The sequence below is a fragment of the Peromyscus leucopus genome, chromosome 7, assembly GCF_004664715.2.
Source record: "Peromyscus leucopus breed LL Stock chromosome 7, UCI_PerLeu_2.1, whole genome shotgun sequence".
Classification (NCBI taxonomy): domain Eukaryota; kingdom Metazoa; phylum Chordata; class Mammalia; order Rodentia; family Cricetidae; genus Peromyscus; species Peromyscus leucopus.
Genome location: NC_051069.1, coordinates 24,636,488 through 24,655,657, shown reverse-complemented (window position 1 = coordinate 24,655,657; position 19,170 = coordinate 24,636,488). Strand labels below are relative to the sequence as shown.

The 19,170-nt window shown below is 42.1% G+C and overlaps 1 protein-coding gene across 1 annotated transcript; it reads left to right on the top strand.

Moving 5' to 3' along the window:
* Positions 1-1,282: 1,282 nt before the first annotated feature.
* LOC114690224 (NXPE family member 4-like) lies at positions 1,283-18,956 on the top strand. Its single transcript, XM_028864834.2, has 6 exons — positions 1,283-1,384; positions 11,573-11,678; positions 13,614-14,347; positions 14,879-14,940; positions 16,483-16,689; positions 18,415-18,956. Exons 2-6 carry the CDS (start codon positions 11,586-11,588, stop codon positions 18,948-18,950), a joined length of 1,632 nt encoding a protein of 543 aa, XP_028720667.2. The 5' UTR covers positions 1,283-1,384; positions 11,573-11,585; the 3' UTR covers positions 18,951-18,956.
* The last annotated feature ends 214 nt before the right edge of the window (positions 18,957-19,170 follow it).

The window sequence follows — 19,170 nt, the reverse complement described above, 5'->3', positions numbered from 1 at the left end:
AAGCTGGACTCGAACTCACAAAGATTAACCTGGCTCTGCCTCCTGAGTGCTGGGATTAAAGGCTTAAAGGCATGTGCGACCACTGCCTGGCTATTTTTTTTAAGATTTATTTATTTATTATGTATACAGTGTTCTGCCTGTATGTATGTCTGCAGGCAAGAAGGGGGCACCGGATCTCACTACAGATGGTTATGAGCCATCATGTGGTTGTAGGGAATTGAACTCAGGACCTCTGGAAGAGCAGTCAGTTTTCTTAACCTCTGAGCCATGTCGTCAGAAGTATTCATTCTTGACGTGAACCCACAGTCTTGTTTCTCTGTCTACCATTCCCCTCCTTTCTAGGGCCCTGTGATGCTCAAGACTGCACTGGCCATGGAATTTTTCTCCCTACCCCTTCCTCAAAGACACATTACCTGGATCAGATTCTTCTAGCAGTCCTTTGAACGATGAACAGGATAGAATTTTCTGTTGAAATTCTCCTTCAACTCACACCTTCCCTGTGTCCCTGTGGGGGCTGGGAGTGAGTTAGACCCTCCCTAGACTATCAGAATGGAGACCAAGAACCCTATAGGCTTCACTGCTGAGGTGACAGCTTGCTGCTGCTTGGTGACAACTGATGCTAGCTAGCATGTGGCTCCTTTCTGTCCATAGACTGAAGAATTAAAAGAGCTCAGAATAAACAAAAGCAAACTTCATGGCAAGCATTGCAGACCGTCCCGCTCCCCAGGGAGAGGAAAGTCTCCAGGGCTAGGAGACTCCCACCCTGTTTTGGGGGTGTGAGTTTTTATATGTATTAAGTGACTCCCATTTGGTAACCCTTCCTACTGTCCTACCAGACCTAAGGCATTCAAGGGTCCCTTTGGGGTAGATATTAAGTCCCTTGCTTCTGTCAACAGACATCAAAACAGCTGCTAGTTGTTAGGGTCTGTCATCAAATCAAGGCTGATCTCTAGCCCGCCTCCCCCATTTTGGTGTTTTAATGAAAAAAAACCTTAATAATAAAGAGGAACTCAATGCTGAGAAGGGAAATAGGGACTCATGTCCTTCCAGTCTTTCTTTCCTCTGCTCTGCTGTCTTGACTTGCGCTATGGTCTCTCCCTCCCTCTCTGTACCCTTCTCCCTCCCTCCCTCCCTCGGCCTATCTCCTCTCTCTCTTCCTCCTCTTCTCCCTTTCCCCCCTCCCTTGCTCTTCTTTCTTTGTCAGTCAATAAAGTTTTGCCACGTTTAATAAGTACAAAGCTCCCATTGTTAACTACATTAATTTTGAAAGTTAAAATAGATCCAAGAAGGAGGACATATCACACCGGTCTTTCCAGTCAACCAGAACACTAGAGCATCCAGTGGAAAAAGAAAAGGCTGTTACAGATAGATGAAAAGGAGCAAGGTGAGTCTGGAAGAGTTTTATTTGTACTCAATACAAATCAAAAGAAAGGCTGTTTCCTCTGCATCCTTTATTTTTACTATTTCTTTTTGGACAATATTCGGTTGGTTCTGCTACAAAGGGTCATGTAACTATTTCCTTCAAATTAAAACCTGCCTTCCTAGAAGGGAGTTCCGATGACTCAGGACCAGAATCTAAAAATGTTCTAGAAGCTCAGAAAGCTGCAAGATTGCAAGACTCCTCCCAAAAGTTGTAAAAGCAGTAAACAACTGATGGCCCAGAGGAGCTGCCTGCAGGTCGGGTCAGAGAGCTCCAGGTGCAGTTGAAGCAGTTCTCACCCATGCTGCGGTGGGATACTGGTGACAGGGCTGCTTTGGGTCACCATGCTCCTTCCTGTAAGTAACCCTGTAGAATCATGGGTTCACTTAGATAGACTGGGGAGGGACTGTGCCTTTGACTGCTCTCTGTGCAGTATCTGGCATGAGCAGATGCTTGTCACATCTACCCAGGGAAAAGCCCCACAGCAAATATCAGTAATATGTTTTTGTAGCTGATCAAACTGCCTAGCTTGGTTTTTCTCCTGTGATAGTATCCTGATGGGGTAGATAGATGTGAATATGCCTTGGGATCACAGGATGTGAGAAAGCTCAGTGTGGTCGAGAATTAGTCTGGAAAGCTTCCTAAAGGGAGGGGGTTGTCCTGTTGGCCTGGTGCCATTCCATAAAAGGTTGTCTTCTTAAGTCAGAAAAACAGCGGCATCTATTTAAAATTTGTCTTTGTACATTTGCTTTGTGAAGGTGTTTACTATACAGGAAGAACGGTGGGGAAGATTTACCACGCTGTTACTTCCCCCACTTAGCTCTTCCCCTTGAACGAGAGCCTGGTGGTGGTGGGGATTGCTTCTGAATGCCAGATGCCATCTTCCTGGAGATTTTCTTAAGGATTTTATAACTAGTAATACAAATTAATGGCCATGTTATTCACATACAGAATTACATAGTCTACTGAAATAAAATTTTATCAGGAATTTTTTTATAAGCCCCAGTAAGAGGTCTTTTGTGATCTATACACATTGAATTCCCTGGACCTAAGGTCTAAGTAGATACAGTTTAAAACAGCAAACAAACAAGACAGCGCCATACTGCTTCTAAACATGACTGCACTAATTTATACTCTCATTAATTTATACCAACAATAGGGTCTTATTGAAATTGTGACTTATGTTATTGACCTGGTTGAGTTTCATTCAGCCATGGTTATATGTTTTGACTTTAGAAAATATATTTAATGTATTCCATCACACCTGAAAATGCATTTTAAAAAATTACATAACTACTCTGATCAATCAGAAAAGGCCTTTCAAGTTAGCTCAACTTCTAACAGTGTTAAAAACTACAATCTATTGTAGATGTATCCAACCATCTTATTAAATAGGAAACACAGAACCAATGTCAAAGAGAAAGCCGAGAGGTCAGAGCTCAGAGGTAGAATCTTACCATTCCTCCTGCATACTCCTAGCTTCCTGAAAGAGAGCTATTTCCTGTGTGTAAGTCTTTTCATAGTCTTTTGTTCTGCCTTCTCATTGGTTGTAAACCCAAACACGTGACTGCCTCGTCACTGTCTGCATGTACAGCCCCCTAGGTCTTAAAGGTATATGTCTCCAATGCTGGCTGTATCCCTGAACACACAGAGATCTACCTAGCTCTTCTACCAAGTGCTGGGATTAAAAGTGTGTGCCACCACCGCCACACTCTTGATATGGCTCTAATAGCTCTGACCCCCAGGCAACTTTATTTATTAACATACAATGAAAATCGCATTTCAGTACAATTAGAATACCACAATCTATGTTTTTAGGAAAGAACTTCTTTGATCAAATAGAATTTACTGAAAGAGCAAACACTGAATATTAGTCACCAGATGTTCATCTATATTTGGTGCAAATTTAAACTAACAATGAAGGGTAGGCAGGTAGACTATCCAATAAATTCCTTACAAACATCTGATTTGAATGTGTGCTGCTGGGAAATCCTATAAAAGCAAATCACTAGAATTTTTGTATATCAGACACAAGAATTTTTTTTTTTTTTTTTTTTTTTTTTTTTTTTTTTTTGGTTTTTCGAGACAGGGTTTCTCTGTGTAGCTTTGCGCCTTTCCTGGGACTCACTTGGTAGCCCAGGCTGGCCTCGAACTCACAGAGATCCGCCTGCTTCTGCCTCCCGAGTGCTGGGATTAAAGGCGTGCGCCACCACCGCCCGGCCACAAGAATTTATTTTAAAAGAAAAATATATATCAAATTATGTAGCCAGTCAGCATCAGCTGGCCACAGGGAGGTCTCACTAGCCCATATCACTAGCTGGGGAGCTGGTGACAACCAGTGGGTTTTGTGGTAAGGAGAGATGGTTTTCTTTAAGTGTGTGGCCCCTGGTAGGTCTAAGGCGCTCTGGTGGGTGCTCCTACACCCTTGAGTTTATGGGTGGTATTAGCTAGACTCATTAGGTCACAAAAAAAATTAAAAACAGGACAGAAAGTTGGAAGAGAAATGGGGGTGGATCTGGAAGGAGTTAGAATTTTTAGTTGAAAGTGACTATAATAAAAATACATTATGTGCACTATGAAATTCTCAACAAATTATATATATAAATATATATATAGTGATTGACTGACTAAGAGTTCTTGTTGCTCTTCCAATTTTTTCAAAGTCCTAGGGTTCAATTCCCAGCATCTACATGGTGGCTCCCCACCATCTATAATTCCAGTCATAAGCAATCTGATATCTCCTTAGGCACCAGGAATGCAAATGGTATATAAACATACATGCAGGAACAACACTTAAACACATAAAATTAAAAATTAAATACATATACTGAACGTACATATATACACAAATAAACACATATACCTATGTGTGTATCGTATATATCTACACATGTAGGATTTATATTTTTCAACATTCTTAAACTAATTTATAACTTCCTTATAGGGACAAATGAAAAAGACACTGAATAATTTTATTTTCAATCAGACTGAAGCATCAGAGAGCTACCTAGATGGTGGAGACCAGAGACATCTAGATTATAGAAAAACAGACAAGAATAGAGTAATCAAGGCAATAAAAGGAAAAAGAAGTAACACTTTGAAAGAACCAATGCACTTTAAATATGTCAAACACTTGACAACGCAGAATTATACTCAGCATAATAGTCCTCAATATTAAAAATAAGAGAGAAATTTAATTTTGAGAATCTTCCACCAGAAAATTTAAAATTACAGAATATTATAGGTAGATGTTAAGTAGAAGAAAAAATATCCCTAAATGATATAACAGAAATGTAAGAAAGAATGAAAAATAAGAAGCTAAATGAATAAGCATTCTACAAAATAATAACTTATATAAATAATGATTTTAAAATTTATATACCTGACAACGACATTTGAGATAATTCAATGTAAATGGAGTATAATTCTATAAGCTCCTTCACTTCCAGGCAAATATTTAAGTGTACATTTATTTTAGGAACTAAGCTCTACAAAGATGGCTTAGGAGGTCAAGGCATTTGTCTCTGAGCCTGATGCCCTGAACCTGGAACCCACATTAGAAGGAAAGAACCGATTCTCCTTCAGATTGTCTTCTGGGGCTGGGGAGGTGGCTCAGGGTTTAAGAGCACTGGCTGTTCTTCCAGGGACCCAGGTTCAATTTCCAGCACCTACATGGCAGCTCACATCTGTGTATAGGTCCAGTTCTAGGGGATCTGACACCCTCACACAGACATACATGCAGGAGAAACACCAATGCAATTGAGATCAAAATAAGTAAATTATTTTTAAATAATTGTCTTCTGTCCTCCACATATATAGTGGCATGAGAGCTCCTGTATGTGCGTGTGTACGCAACACACACACACACACACACACACACACACACACACACACACACACACACACACACACAGGGGTGGGGCAGGAAGGTATTTTGTCTTGTTGCTTGGTTCCTGGCAGTCAGCCATAATTCTTATTACAGCTAATGTGATCTTCTTCTCTGGTTGTCTTTGGAAAATGTCTCTTTGTCTTTCATTTTTCAATAGTTGGAATGCTGTTCACCTTTCTGCAATTTTTTTTTGAGATAGAGTTTCTCTGTGTAGCCCTAGCTATCCTGGAACTTGCTACATAGACCAGGATGGACACAAACTCACATAGGTCCACTTGACTCAGCCTCCAAAGTGCCTGAATTAAAAGTGTGTGTCACCATATCCCACCAGTCTATTTTACTTGTTATGGACTTTGCCATATGATAATAGTGATTTTTTTAAAAAAAATTCTGTGAGAAAATTCCCATATCAATGCCATATATGGGACAATGATTTGTCCCAAAACATAGGAATATGTCACTTTGTCCTCTGCCTTTCGACATGCTTCATTTTGGGTTGAAATTGGCGCATTCTGTGCACAATTGTAGCTGGAGAGCTTCTCTCCAGGTCTCACCAAGCCCCGGCAGTCTGACAGCCCACTTATAAAATAAACACACAGACGCTTATATTATTTACAAACTGTATGGCCATGGCAGGCTTCTTGTTAACTGTTCTTATACCTTAAATTAATCCATTTCCATAAATCTATAACTTGCCACGTGGCTCATGGCTCACCAGCATCTTCACATGCTGCTTGTCATGGCTGCAGCTGGCAGTGACTCCTTCTGTCTTCTTGTTCCCTCCTTTCTCCTCTCTGTTAGTCCCTCCTATAATTCCTGCCTGGCCAATGGCCAATCAGTGTTTTATTTATTGACCAATCAGAGCATTTGACATACAGACCACAATAGTACAGCACACAATAGTACAGATTTGAGTAGATTACTAAATTGTGATCATTGAATATCCTTGTTCTCTCTGTTTCTGCTTCCTTCATTCCTTCCTCCTTCCTTCTGGCCACTTGCCATGCCATCCGGTAGTACTGATCACCCCTGATCTTATTTTCAGCTGCCCCTCTTCATAGGGCTCTTCTCCAGTTTTTATTTTCATTTTTTATTACATTTGTGTGTGTATGTGTGTGTGTGTGTCTGTCTGTTTGTCTCTGTATGTGTGTGTACCCACGTGTAATTCTTGCTATAGTGGATGTGTAGAGGTCAAAGGGTGACTTTTAGGAATTGGTTCTCTCCTTCAACCTGGGGATTGAACTCAGGTTGGCAGTGTCGGTAACAGGTGCTTTTACTTCCTGAACCATCACACCAACAATCCTCTCAGGAATTTGAAGAGAACCCTCTCTCTGCCTTTGGAACCCTGTCTCCTTTCTTTCCAATTGCTCACCCACCTCAAGGCTCCATGGTTATGAGGCTCTCTCTCCCAACAAGCTCACTTCTGAAGGGTAATTTTTTGTCAGCTCTTTTCCTAAACCAAAAAATTATGCTTTGAGTAGACATGTGCTTCCTATGCTAGGTCCTTACTGTGGGGAGCTTTGTTAATTTATACAACAATTGAGCTGGGTTTAAAGTTTACAATTACTGTGATTGCCCTCAACGTACCAAAGTCTTTAATTCCTTGTCCATCTGTAATGTTTGGAGTCAGGACTACTTTGCCATAGAGGTTTTCTCTGTTTTACTCACACCTCTAGATTATTCTAAAGCCTTTTCTAAAAGGTAGCACTATGTCTTAGAAGAGGGTTGTGGTGGTTTGAAAGAAAATGACTACCAGGGGGAGTGGCACACTTAGGAACTATGGCTTTGTGGGAGTAGATGTGACCTTATTGGAGGAAGTGTGACATTGTGGGGTTGGGTTTTGAGGTCGTCTATGTTCAAGCTAGCTACTACCAGTGAGGTAGTCTACTTCCTGTTACCTGCATATGGAGGTGTAGCAGCTCCTTCACCAGCACTATGTGTTCCTACATGCTGCCATGCTCCCTGCCATGATGAAAATGGACTAAACCTCTGAAACTGTAAGCCACCACCTCAAGTAAATATTGGCTTTTATAAGAGTCACCATGGTCATAAATGTCCCCTCACAACAATAGAAACCCTTGCTAAGACAGGAGATACCAGTAGTGGGGTATTGCTGTGGTAGGCCTGACCATGTTTTTGTTTGGAGGAATTTGGACTTTGGTACTTTGTGTTAAGAATGCAGTGGCATGCTTTAAGCACTGCTTAATGGGACAGACTAGTAGGAGCATGGAGGACAGTGGAGCTAAGGGTAATTAGAACAGTCTGAGGCTGGCTCATAGGGTTTCAGAGGAGAAGTGTTTTAGTATGTTGCCTAAAGATCATTCTTGTGATATTTTGGGTGAAGAGTGTAGATGCTTTTTGCCTTTGTCTAAAAAGGTTGCTTGAAGCTAATGTAAAGAGTTTTGGATTAATTGCCTTGGCAGAGGAAATCTCAAAACAGCCTAGTATAGACTCTGTTGTGTAGTTACTAGTGTTAACTCTAATGAAGATATATAATGAAAAAGAGCAAGCTGAGCAAAGAAAAATATTTGATGAGAAAAGAAGCACTAGAAAGTGGAATGGAGTGAAATCCTGCACTCAAGAAGATAAAACAGATTAAGAAATGGAATAAAGGGTGTGGTGACCTCAGGGCAAGATCCCACCCAGCTACGTCTCCAACTTGTGAAAATAAATTAAAGAAAAGCTTAGATCCAGGTAGGTGTGGTGGTGCATGCCTTTATTCCCAGCACTGGGAAGGCAGAGGCTGGTGGATCTCTTAGTTTGAGGAAACCTGGTCTACAGATCCAGTTTCAGGACAGCCAAGTTTAGGCAGTGAAGATGGGGAACAGGAAGCTGGTAATGATGTAACTGAATGAGGGGGCCATATTCCAACCCCAGGAAGCAGCAGAACTAGGCAGCTTTGGCCACATGGTTCTGGCTTTAGAGACAAGGAACAACTAAAGAAAGCCACCGGGGCCAGGCATGTGTCAGGGCTGTCGTGCATGAAGACCTAGAGAGGGCAATTAGTGAAACTGTGAAGCTGAAGCATGGATTGCCTTGGAGACTCCAAGTTAAAGATACCAGAGTCATGGGATACTCACCAAGGAAAGCTGTGAACAGGGAGTGGATCTAGCCCAAGAGAACCAAGTGTGTTACAGTCAACCAAGCTGAACTGAACTGGAGCTCTGAAGATCATTTTGACATGAGACATGGAGATACAATGTTTGGAATTTTCCTAGATGATTTTTGGACTTGCTTTGGTCCAGTATTTCCTCACTATGCTCCATTTCCTATGTTTTGGAACAGTAATATATACACTGTGCCACTATATGTTGGAAGCATGCGGTCTGCTTTTGGGTTTTGATTGTACAGGGGATCACAGTTAAGAGATTGCATGAATCTCAGAAGAGAATTTGAACTTTATACTTTTAATTAAGTTTGAGACTGTTCTAGACTATGGGGACTTTTGAAGTTGTACTGAGTGCATTACACATTATGACATGGCTTTAAGCTATTGGGGGTCAGAGAATGAAACATGGTGGTTTGAAAGAAGATGACCCCCAGAGGGAGTGGCACCATTAGGAGATGTGCCTTTGTGCGAGTAGGTGTAACCTTGTTAGAGGAAGTGTGTCACTGTGGAGGTGGGCTTTGAGGTCTCTTATGCTCAAGCTACTCCCAATGAGACAGTCTACTTCCTGTTACCCACATATCAAGATCTAGTGGTTCCTTCTCTAGCACCAGGTCTGCCTGCATGCCACCATGCTCCCTGCCATGATAATGGACTAAACCTCTGAATCTGTAAGCCAGCCCTCAATTAAATGTCTGCCTTTGCAATAGTTTCCATGGGCCTGCCTTGAGCCTGGAAGTGCTGACATACTCAGCACTCAGGAGGAAGAGGTAGTAGATCTCTGTGAGTTTGAGGCCACCCTGGTATACAAAGCACGTTTTAGGACAGCCAGAGAAACCCTGTCTCAAAAAACTTAAAAGAAAAAAAAAAGGATGCATGGTCATGGTGTTTCTCACAGCAATAAACCCTAAACAAGTGTCATTCATTTTCAAAGCCAGAAAAATCTCTGGCCACACAGATAATGCAAAGGACACCAGGCTGGAAAGCATCTCCTCTCCAGTCTTCTGTCCATTCCATCCCTTACAGGAAAAACCCAACTGAGCAGTGATGGCCTTTAATCCCAACACTCAGAGGCAGAGGCAAAAAGATCTCTGAGTTTGAGGCCTACATGGTCCTAACAATAGTATGAAACTAGAACACTTTCTTAATTCGTGCCTGGGATAGAGGTCTTTCTAGAATAAATGTCAACAGAGGACATTTCCTTGAAATGAAGATAGGGGTCAGGCTGCACCCTGACTTCTCAAAGGCAGTTACACAATAACCCATCCTCAGTACTTTCCAAGAAAGTGTTGGCTCAGTTGCAAATAAGACAGGTTTCAGGCATTAGCAGCCCAGCCCAGCCCAGGCTGGTTAAAACTAATCCATTAGTGTTTATACTCTGCACCAGCCAGAGCTACCTGGGCAGTCCGGCCTGCTTTTCTTCTTCCTGCTGGTCTAAATCTTTGGTCCAATCATCCAAGAACAGCCACCTAAACAAGAACAGAAACACCCCTTCAGGGATCTTTGAAGGACAGCGGTAATAATTTGCACACAAGAAGATTCATGTGGTGATATTTTGTTCCCCAAAGTATTGTGCACCCTAATAAACTTATCTGGGGTCAGAGAACAGAACAGCCATAGATACAGAGGCTAGAAAATGGTGGCACACACGCCGTTAATCCTAGCATTCCAGAGGCAGAGATCCATCTGGATCTCTGTGAGTTCAAAGCCACACTGGAAACAATCAAGTCTGGTGACACATGCCATTAATACCAGGAAGTGATGGCAGAAAGCAAAAAAGGTATATAAGAGGTGAGGACCAGGACCTAGAGCTGGTTAAGCTTTTAGGCTTTTGAGCAACAAACATTTTAGCTGAGATTCATTCTAGATGAGGACTCAGAGGCTTCCAGTCTGAAGAAACAGGATCAGCTGAGGAATTGGCAAGGTGAAGTAACTGTGGCTGGTTGTATCTCGCTGGTCATTCAGTGTTCACCCAAATACCTGGCTCTGGGTTTGTTTTTATTAATAAGAACTTTGGAGATTCATGCTACAGACTCATTTCCACATGTGAATCAAGCAAGATCTCTTGAGAAGTAAGAACTCTTATGGAGAAACACTGTACTTTAAACCATGCATTCTTCCCTATTGTAAAATAGCATGCCTATAACTAACACCTGCACCCAAGTGATTCCTCATTACCCAGATTTTCATCAAGAAAAGAAGCCGGCACTTATTTCATAATCATATAACTAAAACCCCTTGGAGGCAGAAGAGTTCCAGTCATTCCTCCGAGGACAAGGCTTCTTAGAAATTCTGAATATCTAAATTCTGCCCCTCATTTCAGCCTCTGCTTGACTTGGTCACTGGGGTTTTGCCATCTAGATTTCCCCTTCGGGTGAAGGGTGTGAATCCCACTGAAAAGTAGCCTCTATCCTATGCCCTGCAGCTTGCCTCTGTGATGTGCTATGGTGCAGGAAGGCCATGCAGTGGTAGCACCCTACCGGCCACAGAAGGAGCCTCCCCAACAAGCTCACCCAGGTCTTAGAAATGAGGGTGGTGTCCAAACGAAATGACTTGTCTTTTCCTACATTCTGTACTGTTGAGCAGTAACCCCGCCCAGCTAATCTAAGCTGAAAAAGATGAATCAGATTTCAGATCAAAGACTAATTGTTCATATAAGTGGAGGGGAAAACGAGTTAAAGATTCAAGGGCTTTTTTTTTTTAAGTAATAGGTAAGAGTTTTAAAGTAATTCGTTTTAAGGTTGAGAGGTGGCCGAAAAACTGATGATAAAGAGACTCCGTGAAGACTGGTAGACCATCTTCTATTAGATGTTGTCACAGTTCTTGGTATCATTATTGGTGAAGTATTTGGTCTGCTCTTTGTGGTTTCGAGGAGAGAAAAGAGAATCTGGGAGGTGGTATAACCTGGAGGATCCACCTAGATGTGACTGTCCTGCCCACTTCAGGTTCATGGTATCTTAGCTGCTGGTGGGCTCCAAACTGATAGCTAATGGGATGACAGAGGCTGGGGGACAGCAGGAACAAACAGGAGGGCCAAGATGTCACCTGAGAATAACTTAACTGAGAGCAAAGGAATCAGGAGCCATGAGTGTACCACACCTGTGTGTGATTTCCTTTCTGTTTCATTCCATGATGAGTTTCTGTGATTCTGTCCTAGGACAATTCAAACCATGAAAACAATGACCAGTCTTAAGTCACTGTGGGTGCTGCTGTTCATAGTTATCTTCTGGGTCTCGTTCACAGTTTTCAGAAACCCATGGAAGGTAAGGAACTAGTCTCTTTTTCTGTTTTACTTGATGCTGTGTATCTAGGAAAATGTAAGTTGCAAAGACCTACCAACTGGAACAAAGTTCGATGTGCTCAATATGGCTTATCAAGCAGCTTTCACAAACCAGCATTACTGACAATTGTTAAACAGGGCAACAAGTGAGGAACATCCCAAACCTTTCATGTATAAGCTGGGACCCAGGACAAAGGGTACTTCTCAGAGATGGGGAAGCCAGAGGAAGGGCAAGCTTTATAGGCAGCCATTCACGTGTATGCTTACACAGACACTGCTCTGTGCTGCTTGTGGATAAGTGCAGCCATTGTTTGACAAGGTCCACAGCCTGTGTTTGCACCGGCCTTAAGGAAACTTCTGTAGGACAGAATACATTCATTTCTATGTACTAAAATGGACCTGCCTTCTGAAAACTGTGGATAATTACGAGTGGGAAACATTTCCCTCCTCCAGTACCAGGCAGTCTAAATATATATTCAAACTTTTACCTCATTGCAGCGTTTAAGGCTTACATTTTATTTTGTTAGTGTTGGCTTTGTTGTTTGTTTTCTCTATTTCATTGGTTGCTTCTCTGCTATGGAGTGGGGCTTTAGTTGGTGGTAGTGGTTAGTTGCTTTTATTTGTTTGCAGAACTTTTTTTTTGTTTTTGTGATATATGGATTCACTCTGTAGCATAGGTTAGCCCTTCTTTTGCTGTAGAGCTCAAGCTCACTCTCAAATTTGCAGTTGTCCTGATTCAGCTTTCACTGCTTTTAGAGAGCTATCTATTAAACATATTCTTGTTCACAGTTTATTATTATTATCTACACAAGAATTGGGTTCACGCAAGCTACTTTGCATTTACTGAAAAGTCTAATTAGTGAGTGATAGCAATGATCCATCTTATTATTACTTCCTTGGAAATGCTAGGATACTTTTAAATACCTTTTCAAATCATAGAGACAGGCCCACTTGCCATGAGACCAATGTCTTTCTGAAGTTTCCCATGTGTCCCAGTTAGTATTTCTATTGATGTGATGAAACACTATGACCGAAAGCAACTTGAGGAGGAAAGTGTTCATTTGTCTTATATTTCTACATCATAGTCCATCATTGAAGGAAGTCAGGATAGGTACTCAAACAGGGCAGGAACCTGGACTCAGGAACTGATTAAGAAGCCATGGAGGGGTGCCTCATACTGGCTTGTTCCTCATGGCTTGCTCAGCTTACTTTTTATAGCACACAGGACCACTAGCCCAGAGGTAGCTCCACCCACAATGAGGTGAGCCCTTGCACATCAATCACTAATGAAGAAAATGCCCTACAGACTTATGTATAGCCCAATCTTATGGGTCATTTTCTCAATCGAGGCTCCCTCCTCTCTGATAACTGTAGCTTGTGTCAAGTTGACATAAGATTAGTCAGCACACCATATTATTCCATAATACTCACAATAACCATTCAAGGAACATAATTATGACATGATAGTTGATAAAAAAAAAAACTGATTTACACTTATGTGAGTGCAGTACCTAGAGGCCAGAAGATGGTGTCACATCACCTGGAGCTGGAGATACAGGTGGTTGTTAGCCAATGGCAGTTGAACTCAGGTTCTCTTTGGAACAGCAAGCACTCTTAACTGCTCAGCCCTCTCTCCACCCCCATATCACCACCATTTTGAAGAAGATCCCAGCAAGGGCTATTGGAGGTTGAATGTGTTTACAAAATAAGTCATTGAAAACCAGAGTTATATTGACAGTTTAAATAAAGACATCTCTGTGTGAAACATATGTGACCACAAAATCTTAATGTAATGTGAATTCTACACCTCTCAGTGTTCTATAAAAGACAAAAGTTGGTTAACCTACCAAAACTTTTTACATTCTACATTAAATAGTAACTTTTTCTTTGTTCTCTATTCTATTTCTTACCCATTCAGATATGGGTTCAGTTCAAGTTGCCTGTGCCCTTGAGTCGCTGGAATTTGGTCACAACATCCTCATGCCCTACAGTGCCTCTGAACCTACCGGTTTCTCCAAAAGGGACAGAGCTGAGAGTCAGGGAGGTCCTAGAGAAACTAGACCAACAGATCCCTCCCAGGCCTTTTACCCACCTCAACACCACCACCAGTGCCACACACAGCACAGCCACCATCCTCAACCCTCGAGACACACACTGCGTGGGGGACAAGCTGGATGTGCTGTTGGAAGCCAGGGACCACCTGGGACACAGGAAGGAGTATGGTGGAGACTTCCTGAGGGCCAGGATGTCCTCCCCAGCCCTGAAGGCAGGAGCTTCTGGAAAGGTGACAGACTTCAACAATGGCACCTACCTGATCAGCTTCACTCTGTTCTGGGAGGGCCCGGTGGCCCTGTCTGTCCTGCTCATCCATCCCAGTGAAGGGGTGTCAGCTCTCTGGAGAGCAAGGAAACAGGGCTATGATAGAATCATCTTCACTGGCCGGTTTGTAAATGGAACCTCTCAGGTCCACACTGAGTGTGCCTTGGTTCTAAACTCAAGTGTCGAGCTGTGCCAATATCTGGATGCCCAGGATCAAGAAGCGTTCTACTGTGTGAAGCCTCCAAATGTACCCTGTGCAGCTCTTACCCACATGCATTCGAAGAACGTAAAAGTTTCCTATCTTAGTCAGCAAGAGAGGAGCCTCTTTGAAAGGTAAATTATTATTATTTCACATTTCTGGGGAGAAATTGGTAATCTAGGATGCAGGGAATGTATTCTAACCACTGTAATTCAGGGACTCTGTAAAAAGAGTCCTTTGCGAGGGGACCTGTGAATTCATTTGGGGACAGTATTCAGTCTCCAGGGGTCCTCAGACATTGGTGATAAGTAATACTTATCAATGAACCTAAAAAATGCAGGTTGACTAAGAACAAAAGGAAAGAGAACTGTGTGTGTGTGTGTGTGTGTGTGTGTGTGTGTGTCTGTGTGTGTGTGTGTCTGTGTGTGTTTCTTCTAATCATTTTTTCTGTGTCTCAATACACTGCATTGCATACATACCTTTTGGATCCCTAGCTCCTATGAACTATGAAACAAATAAAGGGAAACTTACTAAATGACCTGAAATTCTAGGCAGGGAAATTAGATTATCACTGAGAAGTAGCAGAAGGATTGGCCAATCTGGGCTCTGGAACTATGCTTGAGTTGAGGCCACTGCAGATTAATTTCTGTATCTGTCTCTTTAAGGTCAAATATAGGTGTGGAGATTATGGGAAAATCCAATGTGATTAGTGTCTCCAAATGCAACAGTAAGTGGTTCTGTGCTTGGCGGGCAGTGCTTAACCCTGGACCCATTTAAAGGTCCTTCTCTCTCTGCTGGACTTGGTCACTGTCTCTGTTCTCATAAGGTGGGCCAAGGCACAAAGTCCGTAGGCGAATGAATGTTTGGATTCACTAGGATCTTTTGTGCTTGCTTTAGTACCCACATATCTCAGCAATCGATTCCTCAGTTAGAAAGTCATCTGCCCATCCTACACAACAAGCTGCAATTGACAAAACTCTCTCCCAAGTCTTTACCTAGTTCTTCATCCCCACCACCACCATCTCCTGCCATCTTCCCAGCCTCCCTAGAATTATACCTTAGACATCTCCAATGTGCCATCTAGGATTCAATTTACAACCATGCTTCATTCTTGGTGTATGAAATTTTTTCAAAGAACCTCATATGTGTATTCACTTCTCTCTCTCTTTCTCTCTCTCTCTCTCTCTCTCTCTCTCTCTCTCTCTCTCTCTCTCTCTCTCTGTCTCTCTCTCTCTCCTTTGAACAGCTCTCAAATACCACCTAAAATGATTTAAGACAACTGTATCTTTTGTCTCTCCACATTCACCATGGAAATTTTGCTCATTGCTAAGACATTTTTCATCATAGAAGGAAAACACATGTTTCTGATTGCAGAAGTGATGTGTCGTGCTTACCCAGGAAGCCCAAAGTCCTATTCATGACCCTCAGGACCACATAAACCCACACCCATGATTTCTAAAATCTGGAATTGTCGGCAGGATCGTGAGGTATTCAAGGCCATCCTCACCTACATACCAAGTTGAAAGCAAGCCTGGGCTACATGAGACCTTGTCTCAAAGACAGACTTAGAGAGGAAGAGGGAGAGAAATGGTAGTTCTTTTCTCACATACATATCAGTACCTTCATAGTAGTTGTTAAAATATTAGCTTACCCTTTGTGAGTGATGAATAAATGTGACCCCAAACCTGCTGCCACACCATGCATGCCACCTACACACCCATACCTTCCCAGGTCTCTTCATTACCCAGAGACTAAGGTTGAAGATCTGGCCCTTCTTAGACCTCCAGGTCTCTCTCAATGCAAATTGGCCAATTTATAGCCAACTTCACCCTGCATTTATCTCAAAGCATTCATATGTTCATGGTGACATTTTAGACACTATGAGAGCATGTGACAAGCTCAGGAGCCATTTCGAATAACACGCTCACATTGAAGAGCTCTCACCCTATATAAGAATTGATGAGGCTGTTCTCATGGCAGGGCTAACAAATAGTTAAATTTTAGTTGAAGATCATTTTTATTCTGAGAAGAAAAACCCCATATACTTTCATATAAACATTAATAGGTATCACTTAGGAAACTCACATCAGAGGAAACTTTTACTGAAAATAAATATTCTATTATGAAAATAATTTAATAAGCTTCTTTTCATTGTCACCAAATACCCACACGCCTATCTAGAGGGTTCTTTGGGAAAGATGGAAGGCTCTTAAACACAGGTGAATAGAACAGTGTTTTAGAAGACTCAATCTTGCTGATTTCTTGGCAGAAGAAGCTGTTCCAGCAAAAGAGAGATGTAAGCTTGGGAAGGCATCTGCAGTCCCCAGTGGGCACGTCTGGAAAAACACCTGGACTCCAGCCTCCTGTAGTTTGGCTCCGATCAAAATGAAGGACTGCCTGAGAGGAAAATTCATCCATCTGATGGGTGATTCCACAATCCGCCAGTGGATGGAATACTTCAAAAGCAGTATCAACAGTATGTCTCAATATAAGCTATTCACGTCTCTCTTGGAAACTACGTTTTCATTTCTAGCGGTAAAAAGGAGTACAGGAAATTTCTGCTCCATTGTAGTTCTATAGTTCTTAATCAGGAACCACCAGGATTACTTAAAAAATGATACTATCAATTCCTTTGAACCATGGTTCTCAAGCTATTGATCATGAGTCCTTTGGGGACAAAAGACCTTGTTCCAGGGGTCAAGAAAAAATACCTGCATATCAGATATTTACATTATGATTCATAACAGTACCAAAATTACAGTTACGAATTATCAATGAAAATGATTTTTGGTTGGGGGTCACCACAGCTTGAGGAACTCTATTAAAGGGTCATAGCATTAGGAAGGTTGAGAACCACTGATCCAGAAGAATATTCACTATGTCTAACATCTGTTTTGAATGAAATAAGGTAACAGACAGCAAGTATTTATCACACTGCAAGGCACACTAACACATAGGCAGTACCCAGAAAGAAACAGAGAGGACATGTTAAATCATGATTTCCAGTAAACAAATGGCCCCTCATAATTTTGTCTCTCTCAGCTAGAAAATTGAGATTCTAGTGAAACTTTATCATCACATGGTCTGATGTTGCAGTTTCATAGGTCATGCAGCATCTGAGGTGTGAATGACCCTCCCCCCTCAGCATGTAGGTTATAGTGGGTCGAGATCACTGTATACTGTATAAGGTTAGATTCTGTAGCCAGAATGTGCTTGGGAAAAGAGCACTGGAGTGAGTTGGAAGCAAGGGAGACCCTAGTTCTACCACTCGCCCCACAGACTCTCCAGCGTGTCTCTTGCAGCCTCACTTCCTGCCTTAGACTTCTCAGCCAGCCCTCCCTTCCCCATTAAGACATGGGACAAGGCAGCTGTGGTCACTGACTACATAATTTCTCAGAAGCTGTAGGGATAGAACAACTCACCTTGCTGTTCTGATTAGGGACTAATTGGCAATCTGGAACAGAGTGGACATTGTCTTCTATTTATAGTGTGTTTCCTTTCAGAGGTGTCTTGATTCAAGAGATTATTTTTCTCAAAGGTTGAAGGGGAATCATAAGTGCCCTTTGAGTCACAAACTGTCATCTTGGACAATTTGACACCCTGTCTTGACTTTCTTATCTACATGATAAATGGGTGTGTGTGTGTGTGTGTGTGTGTGTGTGTGTGTGTGTGTGTGTGAATATCACTGAGGCAAGTGTCTGCATCTGTCTAGATAAATGCTTTTGTGAAGGGCATCACAAATGAGCCATCATATTACTGTCACTAGTGTAGATGAGACACTTGATGCCATTCCACTCTTAGGGAAAAAAGAAGAACAGAGAATACAGGTTTAGATTCCTGGAGCCGTTACAGAGATTTGCTTGGCTCTTTTTGCACATAACATCAATTAATAACCTTCCCTATCTATCCTCATTTAAGGGCAGGGCATAGGTAACATGTCCTATAAGAACAGCATGAACACACTAATCGCATCATCTTCCAGTAAAGCTGAGTTCAGAGACAAGCCATCCCCTGCACAATTCAACCTGAATGATTCTGGAATGGGGCTGTTCCTTATCATAAAACACCTTGAGTTGTTTGGGTATCAGATACCATATGCTTATATGACTCTAAACACCAGATCTTCTCTCCTATATTTGTAGCTAGTTGATCTCTGTAACTGGATTCTGCTTTTGTTTTGGGATTGCCTGTTGGTTCTCAGCACTGAGGTCTGTGGATCTGCATGAGACCGGAAAACTGCAACAGCAACTCGTGGTGGACTTGGATGAAAACATCAAAATCCAGTGGACAAAACACAGTTACCCCTTTATTACGTCATTGGCCTACTCTGTCAAAGAGATGGAGTACATTGCACGGATAATTGACAGAACTGGAGGAGAGAAAAACACGGTCATTGTCATTTCTCTGGGTCAGCATTTCAGACCTTTCCCCATTGACCTTTTCATCCGAAGGGCCCTCAATGTCCACAAAGCTCTTCAGCGTCTTCTCCTGAGAAGCCCAGACACTATGGTTGTCCTCAAAACAGAAAACATCAGGGAGATGAGCAGTGATGTGGAAAGACTGGGTGACTTCTATGGTTACACCCAGTACCTTGCCCTAAAAGATATTTTCCAGGATCTCAATGTGGGTGTCATTGATGCCTGGGATATGACAATTGCATATGGCACAAATGATGTCCATCCACCACAGCATGTGGTTGGAAGTCAAATTAATATATTCTTAAATTATATTTGCTAGCAAACACATAACTCTGAAAGTCACTCATTGAAGTTCAAAGATGCAGTGAATTCTGCTGGTGCGTCAGGTACCAGGATGTCCGAGTTAGTCCAAGGAGTTAGTCTGCACTGTGGTCCATGTGATCCACCCAGTTCAGCCTGACAAGGCCCTAGACTGGGCTTCTGCTTCAAGTTGAAGCTCAAAAGAATCAATGAATGGTCCTCCTTTTTTTGATGAGGTC

Bases quoted from the DNA above. Each gene is read 5' to 3' on its own strand.
- LOC114690224 (XM_028864834.2), top strand. From the start codon at position 11,586: ATGAAAACAATGACCAGTCTTAAGTCACTGTGGGTGCTGCTGTTCATA. The intron at 14,348-14,878 runs GTAAATTATTAT...TGTCTCTTTAAG, and splicing joins GAGAGGAGCCTCTTTGAAAG to GTCAAATATAGGTGTGGAGA. The intron at 14,941-16,482 runs GTAAGTGGTTCT...ATTTCTTGGCAG, and splicing joins TAGTGTCTCCAAATGCAACA to AAGAAGCTGTTCCAGCAAAA.